This window comes from Muscardinus avellanarius (genome assembly GCF_963383645.1).
Source record: "Muscardinus avellanarius genome assembly, chromosome: 5".
NCBI classification, from domain to species: Eukaryota; Metazoa; Chordata; class Mammalia; order Rodentia; family Gliridae; genus Muscardinus; species Muscardinus avellanarius.
Window position 1 is genome coordinate 121156493 of NC_137790.1, and position 15060 is coordinate 121171552.

General features: G+C 38.9%; 1 protein-coding gene across 2 annotated transcripts; it reads right to left on the reverse strand.

The window, feature by feature from the left end:
- Positions 1–617: 617 nt before the first annotated feature.
- CCNL1 (cyclin L1) lies at positions 618–14361 on the reverse strand (the record flags this gene model as incomplete). 2 transcript variants are annotated; one of them, XM_080695488.1, is made up of 11 exons in its annotated part: positions 618–966; positions 2520–2618; positions 2713–2824; positions 3022–3163; positions 3245–3349; positions 3464–3563; positions 5271–5335; positions 6543–6663; positions 13093–13202; positions 13859–13933; positions 14068–14361. In XM_080695488.1, the coding sequence occupies 11 exons, from the start codon at positions 14359–14361 to the stop codon at positions 618–620; spliced, it is 1572 nt and encodes a 523-aa protein (XP_080551614.1). The 2 variants fall into 2 exon arrangements, with proteins under 2 accessions (XP_080551614.1, XP_080551615.1); XM_080695489.1 differs by lacking the exons at positions 13093–13202; positions 13859–13933; positions 14068–14361 and adding an exon at positions 11319–11341.
- Between the last annotated feature and the right edge of the window lie 699 nt (positions 14362–15060).

Here is a 15060-nt window from a genome sequence, read left to right on the forward strand (position 1 = left end):
CCCTGGGTTCAATCCCAGTACCACACACACACAAAGCTCACAATGCAGTTAAGAATTACATTTAATAATCCCAAACTATAGCAATAGAAGCAGCACAATAGGTTTGTCAGAAACTCAGCCATTTTACTATTAAAGTTTTGCTTAATAATTTATTTAAATAAGATATTTGAAGCAGTTTAGAAAAACAAGATTTGTATTTTATTTCCTTGTAAAAATCTTTACACATGCAGACAAACCAGTGTTAAGAAAGTATTCACCATCATTTAAACAAATAACCACTTAAATAGAACAGTGTCTGCAATTTTCATCTGTATAAAAATAAGATACATTTTTACAGAATTCACGCTCCAGTTTTTATAGCAATAAACAATACACAACTATAATAAAGTACAATTGAACCTGACCATGGTTTTCAATTAGATACTGCTAGGGCATTTTAATGTGCAAAAAAAATTAACATAGTTCCTTTGAAAAGAAAATGTTCTCAGTGTTTCTAGAAACCTAGAGGTTTTTAAGAAATCAAATCCTAATCAGTTTGCTTTTAATGTTTTGACTGCGAGTCCATACACCACACTGCAGACAGGTAAAACCAGGACCCGATGCGGGCTCAGAGGGAGTCAGCGCCTGTGCCTGCTGTGTCCTGAGCGGCTGCCACCGTGGTGCTTGCTTTTATGCGACCTCTCAAAGGAGCGAGACCGCTCGCGCCTGTCCCTATGGTGTCCCCTTTCGTGCCTGTGTTTCTTGGAAGCATCTGAGTGATCACGAGACTTGCTCTGAGATCGAGAACGGGACTTTTTCCTCTTGTGACCATGTCTATTTGAACTTTTTAAATCATCTCTGGTATGCTTGGCCTTAAGGTGAGGAGAACCATGATTATGATGTCTTCGAGGGCTTTCACTGTGACTGCGGGACCTGCTTCTTGATCTCGAGCTGTAGGTTCCAGACCGACTCCGCCTATTATTGTAACTTGGATAATAAAAATTTGAGGTTTAGATTCAGTTTCTAAGGGAATAGATTCTATCGTTTGTTGCTCACAAACAGGTTCCAAACAATAGGCTATATCAATGAGGGGCCAGAACTGAGGACTCTTCTGAACCTCTCTACCCCTTATTTTCTCCCCTTCCAAATCTGTAACATATTAAGACAATGGACACTTCAAAGGGCTTGCATCTAATTATAAAGCTAACTAGGAAAGGTTTTTGGCTTTGGTTAACTTTATTAATTAATAAGACGTTAGAAAAATATTCAATTTAGCTGGGCATGGTGGGAGAGATGCCTGTAATCCCAGTCCTTGGAAGGCTGATACAGGATTGCAGGTTACAGGACAGCCTTAGCAAAGAGTGAGACTCATCAACTTAGTAAGGCTGCTTCAAAAAAGTAAAATAGGGCTAGGGCTATAGCTTGGAGGTAGTATGTCCAAGTTCAAACCTCAGTAACACAAATACACAAAATTCATTTTCTTTTTTGGGGGGGTGGGGTAGGGATGGAACCCAGGGGCATTTGAACTTCAAGCTACACCCCCTGCCCTATTTTTTATTCTTTATTTTAAAACCGGGTCTCACTGAGTTGCAAAGGGCCTCATTAAGTAGCCAAGGCTGTCTGTAAACCACAGTCCTCCAGTCTCAGACTCCCAAGTGCTGCGATTACAAGAGTGCGCCACCATGCCCAGCTCATTTTCTAACAAACTGAACGGGACACTGTTTTTACAAAAAACAGAATATATAACTCCATAACAGTTTGTGGGCAGTCCCTATACTTTTCCAAAAAACAGGGGAGAAAACAAATTAAAATGCCACTAAAATACATCACAAAAGAAAGCCAGGCATGGATATACATGCCTGTAATCCACAACACTTAGTAGGAGGACAACAGTTTTGAAGCTAACCTCAGCCACTTAGCAAGACTCTCTTTCAAAATAAAATAGTTGGGTGTGGTGGCGCAAGCTTGTAATCCCCATTTGTAATCCTTGTGCTTGGGAGATTGAGACAGGAGGATCACGGAGGTTCAAAGCCAGCCTCAGCTGGCTTAAGAGACCCTGTTTCCAAATAAAATATAAAATAGGTCTGAGAGTGTAGCCTGGAGGTAGAAGGCCCCTGGGTTCTATCCCCAGTACCACAAAAACAACAACAACAACAACAACAACAACAACAACAAACCCACGAAAGGGGTATAGCTTGACAGTTAAAATGTCTCTGCGGTTCATACCACCAAAAAAAAAAAAAAAAAAAAAAAAAAAGGACATCACATCACATCACAAGGACTGAGATTTAGCTTAGTCAGTGTTTCCTAGTATATGCAGAAAGACCCTGGGTTGTTCAACTGCGAGTTGAACAAAACATGTATAAGATACACCACCAAAAAAAAAAAAAAATTCTCAAGCTCCCATCTCATAATGTCTCTCATATGTTAAAAGCCTAGCCTAGCCTAACCTTGAAAACAAAGTATGTCTAATCATTTAAAAAGTAATAACCATTATAACCACAGATAAGACTTCTTTCCCTAAGGAATCATTCACTTACTGTCTTCTTGGAGTATGTGATCTGGAACGTGATCGTGTTCTTGACCTCGACCGACTTGCACTTCTGCTATTTCTACTTCTCTTGCTGTCTTTTCTTACACTTCAAAAAAACCACAACATTTTAGTTCCGTATGTTAGAAAGTAAGAACTCAAAAGACTCCTCAAACCAGTTTTCCCAATTCAAGTACACTCACCCATTGTAAGGGCTTTTGGAAGCCTGCTGTCTGTCCTCAGGTTCTTTTTTGACAGTCTTCACATTAATAGAGATTGGTGACTTCTCTTCAGCTTTTACTTCTCTTGGTGATGCTTTTAAAAGACATAATTATCAAGTGTTAACTAACGAATTTAAAGGATCACCAAAGTTGTTTCCAAACTTAAAGTACTGATTCCAAGTACCACCTTTAACAAATTAAAAGGGTAACAGGTTAACACTGTTTCTACGTAACTGTTAAATGTTCTACTTCCAGTGCTCCCAACTCACTTCAGTTTTGAATATATCTTACATGGTTTAGAAGCTGGAGAAAATCCACCAAGAGTCGACAGAGCTGGAGTTCCATCTGGATTCAATCCTTTTGCTTTTAATTTGGCTTCTTGTAAAGCTACTTTTCTTTTTTCTACTTCTTTTTCCAATAATTCATAGTTAGGCTGTTGGAGAGAAATGAAGTTAATATTTCCCTTTTATTATCATTTACCTTCTTGGCACTAACTTGGGTAAACAGAAATTACCTTTTTCCTGGTATAAAGCCTCAGCGTCTCTATGCAGATTTCCTGGATTTCCTCTTCTGTAGTACCAAAAAGAAGAAACCAATGTGGACGAGTTGGCAATGGAATCTAAACCATTAAAAAAAAAAAAAAAAAAAAAATTGTTTAAATTTGTACCAGCTCTTACCAGAACCATTTAACTCCTGCAATCTGTCCTAAACCAAATAGGCTACATACACCTACCTGAAGGGCTCTAGCTGCAAGGTAGATGCAAGCACATGCTATAGTCTCTGGTTGAAAGCGAACAAAAACATTGGTTCGAAGACTGTCATTCATATAATTCCTGAAAAATATTTGGACTATAAGCTTTGAATGCAAACCAACCAGCTGTTCTGCAGCTTACATAAAATTGGAGACTCAATCTACTTTATTCTTTTTTCTTCTCTTATATAATCTAGCATATAATTAAAAAAAATAAATAAATAAAACAGCAAAAGAATGCCCACTCTCAGTTGTCCTAATATGTGACCAAAGCCCTTTCAAATAATGCACATTATTAGCAATACAGAACTTACCCCCAAATTCTTAGTGCATTTCTATAAAAAAGCAATGCTTTGAAAAGTAAATTCTGACATGATTAATCTCAGAAAAGAGAAACCAATAAAACTTCAAGCCATTATTATTGACCATCTCTCCTTTATCCACAATGAAAAGCAGTGTCAACAAGTTCTTTCAAAAATTCAAAATAATGTGACAGGGGCAAAAAGGCATTTTTAGTAATAATCCACCAAGTTACATTTACAATTAAGAAAACTAAGCTACTTTAGAAAACCTAGGTGGGAAGAGGATATATTATATAAGCATAACAGCTTTATTTACATACCTTTTTTCAACTATGTATATAAATAAAAGCAATAAAAATCTTTAATAAGCTGCTAGAATTTTTAGTGAGCCCTACCCACAATATTCCTAAACTAATAAACTGTACAAGTTGTTTAAAGCTTAAGTTGAAATAAAATGAATTATTTCCTTAAAAATACTTATACTCATAAAACTCCTAAAATCAGCATTTAAAAACATTAAAAATCATGCATTTTATAAAAGCAATGAGGCTTTTCTAACATTACTAACATTTACTGAGTCCAAAAGATGTATGGCAGTCGTAAAAAAATGGCATCTCAATAGAGAAGTCCAGAATGTAAAAACTGCTTACATCTTGCATATCAACAGTCTTAGGAAAACAGTCGTGGATGAACCACAATCTCCTTGCTTGATCTTAGCACTGTAAATCATATCTGCATCTCAAACGTCCAAGTTCAAAAGCATTTAAATAATATTAACTTCTCTTTTAGAAATGAAGTAACTACTTTTAGAATGACTGCCTACAATAGTTCAGCAGCTATAACTTAACCCAATATGGGAACAGATGTTCATTTACAGCTGTAAGTTGTAGCCTCTTTTTGATAGAATCATGCTATACATAGAAATTTAGTCAAAGTCCTAATTTTAAAAACCATTTAATTCATACTGGCTGGACAACAAATCTACCAAAAATGAACTATTCATGTTGATAGTTACAGGTATACATATATACATTGGCATGTTGAATCGTTACTTCTAGAAGCAAATATACAAATCCTTTTGACACCCCGACAGAACTAGAAGATGCTGCCAGATGGATATGGACCACTTCAGTGAATCTCGGATGAGAGCTTGCACTGGATTGGCTGGAGAGCAGGGCAGCCAATCAGGCCATCCTGAGGTCATGGGCTGAAGTGCAGAGGGCAGAGTTCTATGACTTACCATCATGGACTACCCTTTAATTAAAGAGTAGAAAAAAGAACAAAGTTAAATTGAGTTCTCCATTAAAAGTAATTAGTCAAGCCAAGAAAACAGGAAGCAGAAATAAGCATTATTTACCTTTCAGTTAAAAAAAAAAACAAAAAAGCCCCCCCAAACCTTCTCATTATTTTGGAAAGGGAAAATGAAACTTACTTTATTTCTGCTTCTGTTTTCCTGGCTAGGAAAGAAATATAAAAAAGCAACTTACCAGGCAGTTTGAACCAGGGTTTGGTTCCGTTCACATTCTAAGACTTGTAAATACATAACAATGATCTGAAGGACAAGGGGAAAAACTCAATTTAGCTACACTGGTGGTTCTTTCAGAGCAGAGTTCAAATGAATTAAGTAACTAAAAATGTCAGACACAAGCTTTACTTCTCTACATTGCAAATAACATAGACCAACCTAAAATGCACTGGAGGTGCAATATGAGTTACTATGTTACCAGATTCTATAAAAATTGTTTACAAGTATGCCCAAAATTATATTTACAGGTACAGACAAAATGATAAAAATTTTATGAGAAACAATGATAAACACACTCAAACATCTTTTATACTTTACTATGCAATGGGCACTGTGCTATATTATTTCATCTAATTTACCAAGGTACATTTTAGATTTAAGAAAAAAACCCATGGTGTTTCTAAGCTATAATAAATTTTGTCATGCTAAGTATGAATACTGCAGTAAGTAAACACTAACACTGCTGCAGTAAAGCTTACCACAGTTAAGTATGTAAAGATTACACACAAGCATTCAACTCAGTCCACGTCAAGTGTTTCTGGACCCCTACTGCCATTATTTTCAATTTCACAATTTTAGAAAGTGAAAGTTGAGCAATGTTAGTTAACAGCAGAGCCACGTGTCTAACCCAGATAGAAGTCCTGATCCAGGCACCCACTCTCATAATCACTGTGCCACACTGATAACATGAAAGCTAAGAGACACTGAGGAAAACGTACAAATTTTCAGTAATGTTAACAGTGAGCACCTGGGCCCCTTAAAAAAAAAATATATATATATATATTTCATATATATATATGTCATTGGGCATTGAACTGAGGGTGAATACTGAGCTAACATCCCTAACCCTCTCACTTTACAATTTTGTCATTTACTTTTCTTAGACAAGGTCTTGCTAAATTGCCTAAGGTGGCCTAGAACTTGCTATCCTCCTCCAAAGTTGCTGGGATTAGCAGTACGTGCTGCTATGCCTGGCTCCTACCTAGGAGAAGATGTTATTCATTCCTCAGGATAAAGCATACTACCATCTATTTTCTAGGTGGGAAAACTCGAATCACATTTAAGAGTGAAGATTTGAACGTATGCTATGACTTCCACTTTGTGGATAATTCTCAACCTCCAAAGAATGTTTTGTAAAACCAAGGTTATATGTATAATATAAACTCAAGTAAAATAAAAACTTCCAAAAGGCCCTGGTACTTACGAAATACAATTTCTCTAATCTACAACTCACCTTATGGGGATGCTTGACATGAACACAAAATCCCAACTCCTTTAGCACCCTCCTCTCTGCCTTGATAACTTGATTTTTGGTGTTAATGTAGTTCTGATCAAGGATCAGGGGGCTTGGAGTCCTATAGTTTGTAAGAAATAAAATCAAAACTGTTTTGCACATCCAAAAAATTTTATTTGTGGCATCTCCATTTTCCCTTCCAACCAACTATTGGCAACAGAAACCAGCTTTTTAAACTCCTGCTAACAAGTTAAAGCATTAATCTTGTGCTGTCCAAGTTATGCTAATTAAATCCGTACATTTAAACTAAATTCCTAAAAATACCAACTCAATTCTAACAACAGTAACAATAAAATCACTAACACAGTTGGGTTTATCATCCTTGTTCATTTTTCTCATCTTGGATTTAGATACTTTGCTTCATGATACCATGATTACCACAAACCTCATTAGCCTCCAAAGATACTTACCAATGACACGACTAATGTACTCTTAAGAAAATTTGCAGTCTTATAAATTCTCGTAAGAACAATATTTTACTCATTTAATATCAACTCTTAGTTTACAGCCAAAATAAAAACGAGGAAAAGAGCAGACAGCTACTTCAGATTTCTCTGGGAAAGGGGGTTGTTTAAACCAATTGTTCTTAAGACCATACCATCACTGCTTAAAAAAAGTGCAAAGTGAAAATTCAAGATTTATCTCAACTGCCAAAATCTTCTAAAGTACAAGTCCAAAATCCATCGTTAAGTTCCAGGGCTAAGTCTGGTCATGGATGTAGTCACAGGCAGTATTTTAGTATGCAATGCACAAGAACAAAAAAAGTCGTGAGGATACTCTGTGCCAGACTAAATCTTGGCAGCTTCAAAAGCTTCTATATTAAAGACTAGATATGTCAGCATCCAGTGCTTTGAAAACAGCACACAGAAATAATGATGTCCCCAGTGGTGGTGTTTTTTTGTACAGGAAAAAAACCAATCATGTGCACTAAAAGACACCATACGTAGGTCTTAAAAATTTAAATCAGCATTTACTTAGAACATGAAATAGCTTTCATTTTAAAAGTCTATAAAGTTTACTGCGTCCTTTAATACATTCTAAAATCCAAACAAAAAAGTTATTTCTTTACATTTTTATTAAGATGTGACTATATGGCTAAGTATATGGGTAGACTATTTAAGTACTTTCCCACATACTCAATTCAGAATCAAAGATTTAAGAGTTTTTATTTTGGACAAAGCACAACATCTCTTTTCTATTCCTTTGGTGGTGGTGCTGGAGATTGAACCCAGGGGTATTGTACCTCTGAGCTACACCCCAGCTCTATTTTATATTTTATTTGGAAATAGGGTCTCACTAAGTTGCTTAGGACTGGAGGATTTTCCTGTCTGACTCCCAAGTACTGGAATTAGAGACTCCCAAGTAATGGGGTTATAAAAGTGCTCCACTATGCCCAGTACAACATCTATTTTTAAGATTCTAATTCCCAATACTTACAGCAATCACATTTTTATGTGTGCATGGTACTAGGGAGGAACCCAGCGGGGTTCTATAGTAAGCACATCCCCAGTGTTACTTGTTTTATACTGAAAACATGTCGCACTAAGTTGCTGAAGCTAACCTTCAACCTGTGATCCTCCTGTCCCAGCCTAAGTACTTGGATTACAGGTGTGCACCACACCTAGCTATGTAATCACATTAAGGAAACTTTAAATACATCCACTTGATAAAGTGAGAAAACAATTTGAAATCAGCAACATTAAACACTTCCATCCTTTTATTTTAATCAGAGTAAAGGACAAGCTGACATATTTTCCTTTCTTTTCTTCACAGAACTGGAATGCTATAACCTAATTATTCTATAGTTTTATCAAATTACATTAAATCAAAGTTAGCAGAGCTGACAATATTTAAAAAGAGTAAAATAATAACATTTCCTTTACTAAACTCAATACCCATTACAAAAGGTGTACGGAATGAGGCCACCAATTCTAGGAATGGGCTATTCTGTAACACTAAGATAATGATGGAGACATTTTATCAGGACAACAGGCTAAACAATGCTCTGGAGAAAAAAACCCCAAAATTTAACACAAGAGAAATCGGGATATACACAAAAACATATTGCAAAGCTCTTCAGCCTTGTATTACAGGAAATTTGAGGAGAAACAAATTCAATTCAAATGCTCAAATGGTTGACTAGTTGTCTGACGCTTTCTTTCACTGGCACTATAGAATGCTTTTGTCTCCTAATGCTTTAAACTCTTACCCCTACAATCCAGAAAGAAAACTGTACCACTAAAATCCCTACAAGAACACAATTTTAAGAAAGCAAAGTTCTCTTTTTAACCATTTATAATGATTAAAGTTACCTATGCTTTTATAACCAAACATGTTTTAAAGTTGCCTTTCAATGGTGATAAAATTTATTTCTTGCAATTATGCAGCTCAACACTTACTTGAATTATAGCTACCACAGGGCCCCAAACCAGGCCTCGTCACTGTAGGTCTACTTACACTATTTTCCATCTATGCTGCCCAAATTTTTACTTCTATTTTTTTTACTTCAAGAGTCCTAAAAACAAACCCACTATTTTACCATAATGCAATGATATGCTCAACTCCTTACTTAGATCTGCTGATATGCTCAACTCCTTGCTTAGTTCTGCTATTACTAAGTTTTCAATTATTTCTGTGAATATATGTTATCGTCATCAGAATGGATTTACCTCACAAATCAAAGGACCAAAGAACACAAATTTTAACTACCTTATAGGGACCATTTTGTATCAGAAATACAACGTTTTCTCTCCAGAAATCAGCAGTAAGCAAAGGGTCCAGAAAAGGACTTAAGCAAGGGTTTTTTGTTTTTTTTCTTGTTTTTACTTATTTTTATTTTTTTGTACTGGAGACTGAACCCAGGAGATTCTACCTTGGAGGTATTGTAATACCCTCAGTCCTATTTTATGAAATAGTGTCTCAAGTTGCTGAGGCTGGCCTTAAACTTACAATCCTGTCTCAGCCTTCCATATACTGGAATAAATAGGCATGCACCACCACACACAGCTAGCAAGAGCTCCCTTTATGTAACAGTACCAATTAGTACTTTTATAGCAAAATACTAAATTAAGATTAAGGTGCTAGAATTTCTTCCCCAATCAAGTACAGATTGATTTGTTTAAAAATGTGGCACTTAAAAATCTCTTGAGACAGAAAATCTATATATTTTACTGGTACTGGTATTTAATCTAGAGGTATTCTACCTCCAAACTACACCCCCAGTCCAATTTTTATTTCTTTATTTGGAAACGGGGTCTCACTAGGTTTCTGAGAGCCTGGCTTTGTTGGCAACACTGGCTCTGAACCTGTGACCTTCCTGTCTAGGCCTCCCCAAGTACTAGGATTACAAGTGTGTACCACCACATATAAAAGTCATAGGAAAACTCAGGAAGAATTTTTTTTCTGTGTGGGTCTAGAGATAGAACCCAGAGGCATCTGACCTCTGAGCTATACTCCCTGTCCTATTTTTTATTCTTTAATTTGAAACAGGGTCTCACTAAGTTGCAGAGGGCCTCACTAAGTAGCTGAGGCTGTCCGCAAACCTCGATCCTCTGGTCTCAGCCTCCTAAATGCTGGGATTACAAGCGTGCACCACCACTCCCAGCTAGGAAGAATTTTTTTTTTTTAAATCAACATTCAAACTACTGAATGTGAATGTGGTGCCACCTTCCTCTGCTCAGGGCTTCTATTAAGATCATCCTGATTAATTTAAGTGGCAACAATTTTCAAGTACTAGGAAATCTTGGTCTTTGGTCCTTATGAAGTTTATCTAGCTGCTGTTTTTCTTTAGCATGATTAATGCAACTTAAAGACAACTAAAAAATTCAGAATTAGGACATATAAACACAATTAATTAGTCTCACTCATGTTAGGAGGAGAGACTTTAGAACTATTTTTTCAAGAGACTATAGTAAAACCAGAGAAGCAATAAAAGGAGGTAGATGCTACTCAATACACAGAAATCTGTAACATCTAATTCAAAGTAAATATATTTGAGGTGTCTAAACAAACAAAAAACTACCTGTAACGACAGAAATAAACTCCAGATAGTAGTTAGACTAAATGACAATAACACACTTAAGGCTTCCAATTCTTATGGCCTGTAGATATATATTTAAAAATACCACAATAGTCACCAGCAAGAGTGGATAAACCAGTCTTTGAAAATGTTGGTTTTCTTTTAAGAGGCAAACTTTTAAGTCTTAACATGGACTCCTTAAAATAACCAGAAAAACCCTTTATTTTGCTGTAACAATACAACTCATAAAAGCAAATTATAAAATCAAAGAGGGATAGGCCAAACGACCCTGGTTGAGGACTAGACATTGGTACTTTTTAAAAAAGCACCTCTGGTGATTCTATTGTGTAGCCAAGACTGAAAAACAATAACCTGAAGGCTTTATGAATGTCTCCCCCGTAATTACCAACACCACATAATTTAAAGTTATGCACAAACTAAAACAAACAACATCAAGACAAAATTATATGCTTTACCTTACCAAAGTGTAATACTGATAATACCTTCTAATTACCTATGCAAAAAAAAAATTACTAAGCTGTGGTTCTAATAACTTGGACAGCAAAGACAAAAGCTTTTAACAAGAAACAGGAGTTTTTCTAAATGGTTCACCAGTGGCCAACCTGTTAGTCCCCGATTCCAGTGACCTATTCTCAGAGCACTGGCTTCTCCTTGGGGATTTTCGATACTTCACTCACTGTTGCCATGACGACAGCTTCATCTCTATGTACCACTCCACATCACCCAGGCTTTGGTAAATGTAGCTGGTCGCTGTATAGTCGGTTGCAAGGGAAAAAAGAGTTGAAGTTAATGACATATACAAGTTACGTGTCTGAGTAAACTTGTAATATGCATAGAAACACTTTTACATCCTGCTTTTAAAAAGGGGGGCTTCCATGCAATTAACTCCTTTTAAGTTTCATGCTATAATCAGAACTTCTAAGGTTGAAACAAAATAGAATTCTCTGTAATAATGACCAAAAAAAAAGCACTGTTATATCAGACACAGTCAGGAGGTACTATTTTAAATTCAAGATTTTTATAATACCCCATTACTGACATCACGGAACATATCACAGGAAAACTTCAAAAATAATAAACATGATTATATAATAGCTGGCCCAATGATTCAAATACTACCCAAAACTACTTTCTTTAGGCAATTTTCTGACTACAAAAAGACATGTATTAAGGTCATGTTGTTTAAAAACACCCTGAAGAAAATCAGCCACATTTCTAAAAACAACTTTTAAGTTCAGACCATACTAAATACTAATTTGAAATATTCTCATTTCCCAAGGATTTCTCAACAAGAAACTAAAGATATTTTAAACAAAATAAAAAATTAATCCTGAATATAGTGATTTGGAAGATGAGGAAGAAAATCGTATGTAAGAAAACTAAAAAATGCTATGAAAAGTATCTAGATAAGTTTCTCAGGCTTTTTGAGTAGGAACATCATTTTAAAATTACTTAATATTTTCTTGTCTGGATAGTTTCATAAAAGCCAACTTATATTCTACTAACAAGGACTACTAATGTAGGATACTGATTTGTCACTAAACACCCAATCCCCAGAACAACTTACAATCTTTTTCTAACCATCTCCTTTCAAGCTTAGTACATTTGTCTGACGCCACAATTCCTTAAAAAAGTAATCAATAAAGCTAATCTACACCACAAATATCCTTCTGCAGCAAAATCAGTCACCTGTAGATAGACAGGAAGCCCTACGACAAACTTTGTACTGCCTCAGATGAACAGAGGCCCACATGAAGTTATCACAACACCTCGAAGATACTTCCAGCTATATAATCTCTTACAAGAGCAAATAAACGGCCTGTACCTAAATCCAACTCAAATCTTATGAGTTATTCTTCTAACCCACTCACTGTATCTGACCGAAACAAAATACCTGTTTAATCCCTTTGACTTCAAACTTCACAAACTTTATCATCCTGCAGTCCTTTCAGATCCGGTAAAATGCGATATATCGTAGTTCAAATGTTGAGAAGTACTCTTAACAAAAGCCAACCTCAATTGATGAAGAATTAACTGGGACTTCACGTAGAAAAACAATCTACACAGAACTTTGCCACAGTATTAACTTGAACTACAGTGTTTTATATGCCCAGCCTTCAGTCTTCCAGAGAGGGGAGGGGGGGAAATAACTTACAGAACACACACTTGAGCCAAAGTATTCCCTTTCTTGTTTAATCTTAAGTCAATGGACTGGCTTCACAGCACTGTTAGGACTTCCATAACGCAACTGCCTCTACAAACTTTTAGATAACTGGTTAATTAGGATTTTTTCAAATTAATTTTAGTATCAGTGTTCCTGTGAGTTTTAATACCTAAATTAAAATCAGTTTTTTCATCCATACTGACTTGAGAGAAAGATGGTTTGAGTTGATGATTGGTGCACAGTATAGTAGTGACAAGACACACTGTGTTCAATACTGCCATTCTTACCTTTTTCCTCTCAACTGGCGGAGGTGGTGGAAGACGTTAATCACATCTCTTATTCTTCTAGGCGCTTCTTCAATTTTTGATGCAAGATTAATACAGGCCATGGCAACAATCTAAAAAAAAAATCGACAAAAATAGTTTTAGGTTACTGAGTTACAAAGTAAAAATTGGAAAACACACCCCTCCCTCAAAATTTAACCTTTTCTTGTTAGTGGGAATCGAACTCTGGACGCTCTATTTCCCTTTTTATTTTGAAACGGGTCTCCCTGGGTTGCCCTCGAACCTGAGTTCCTCCTGTCTCAGCCTTCCAAGTACTGGGATTAAAAGCGCGTGTGCCACCACACACGGTCCTAATGAACTTACTTTCTTACCCAGAAACCGCACAATGTTCTGGAACTCTGGTGGGGAACCAAACAAACCCAACAGCGACATTTCTAGACCGCAGGCTCACGATCACCCTAGCAGCTCACTTTCTATATTGCCCAATGCAGCTGCTTAACTTTGGACTCGCGGTAGGGCCAAGTCTCAGCGGAATTGTGCGGCAGTAAGTCGGTAAGAGGGTACGGGGCTGGGGGGGGGGTGCTCGGGATCCATTTTCTAGTTTTGGAAGCTCGTTCCCGGGGCCCCACCTCCCGGGCGAACGAGAATTAGGTACAAAGGCCTGAACTCACTAACCACTCCCTTTCGGGAAAAGCCGGCGCCCGCTCGGCCTCCTCCCCACTTCCGGATGGAGGAGCCCCCTCTCCACCCGCGCTCCCGTAAGGCTCACCTCGAAACTATGTTTGACGAAGGACTTGGAGTAGAAGAAACGGTGGAAGAGCACCTGCCCGGTCGCCATCGCCACCTGCAGACGGAGGAGAATCGCGCGGGGTCAGGCGGGCCGGCGCGCCGCCATTTTGTGCCGCCCGCCCGCCCCGCCGCGGATCCGGCCTCCCGCCGCCCGATCCCGGCCCCCGCCGGCCGCGGGCCCGCGCTGACCTGGGGCAGCCGGAGCAGGATGCCGGCGGCCTGGATGAGCTCGCAGCCGAGGATGCGCAGATCCGTCTCGCTGGGCAGGTCCAGCCCGTCCTGCATGGACGGCGTGGGCGACAGCCTCTCCTCGGGGATCAGCGAGTGATCGATGGTCAGCGAGACCTCCGAGTACAGCCGGTCGCCGATCAGGATCCCACCCGCCGGGGGCGCGCCGGAGCCGGGGCCCGGTCCCCCCGCGCTCGGGGCGGCCGAGGCGGCAGCGGCGGCGGCCACCGCGGTCGGGTGAGGCCCGGAAGCCATGGTGCCGGAGAGCTACGCGCACCCCGACGCAGCCGCAGCCCGGCGAGACTAACAGCCCCCGGCGCGCAGGCCTGTGACCGCGCTGCCGCCTCACGCCGCGTGCGCGTCCGCGTGACGTCAGCACGCCGCGCCAACTAGTCCCTCGGGCGTGTGCGCCTGCGCGGCGCCGCGCGTCAGTGTACAGTGGGCAGAGCGGTGGCCGGCCGAGGACTGGTTAGCAGCAGGAACGGGGCAGTCTTTGAAGACGACCACCGCACAGAGACTTACGCCGCCGCGTAGAATGCCCTTGGGCTCTATCCCCAGTACCACAAAAAGAAACTCCCAAAACAAAACCTGAAGTTCTCAGTAATCACAGTACTGGAAGGCTGAGATAGGATGACTGGCTCAGGGACAGCCTCAGTAAGACCTTGTTTCAAAATAAAGAATAAAAAATAGGCTGGGTGTGGTGGTGCTTGTAATCCCAGTACTTGGGAGGCTGAGACAGGAGGTCTGTGCAGGTTCAAAGCCAGCCTCAGCAACTTAGTGAGGCTCTCAGCAACTTAGACCCTGTTTCCAAATAAAATATAAAATAGGTCTGTGACTGGCCCGGAGGTAGAAAAGCCCCAGTACCCCCCCACACACACACACCAGGAAAAAAATAAAATAATAAAATATAGGGCTTGGGGCCCAGCGTGGTGGCGAACATTTGTAATCCCAGCA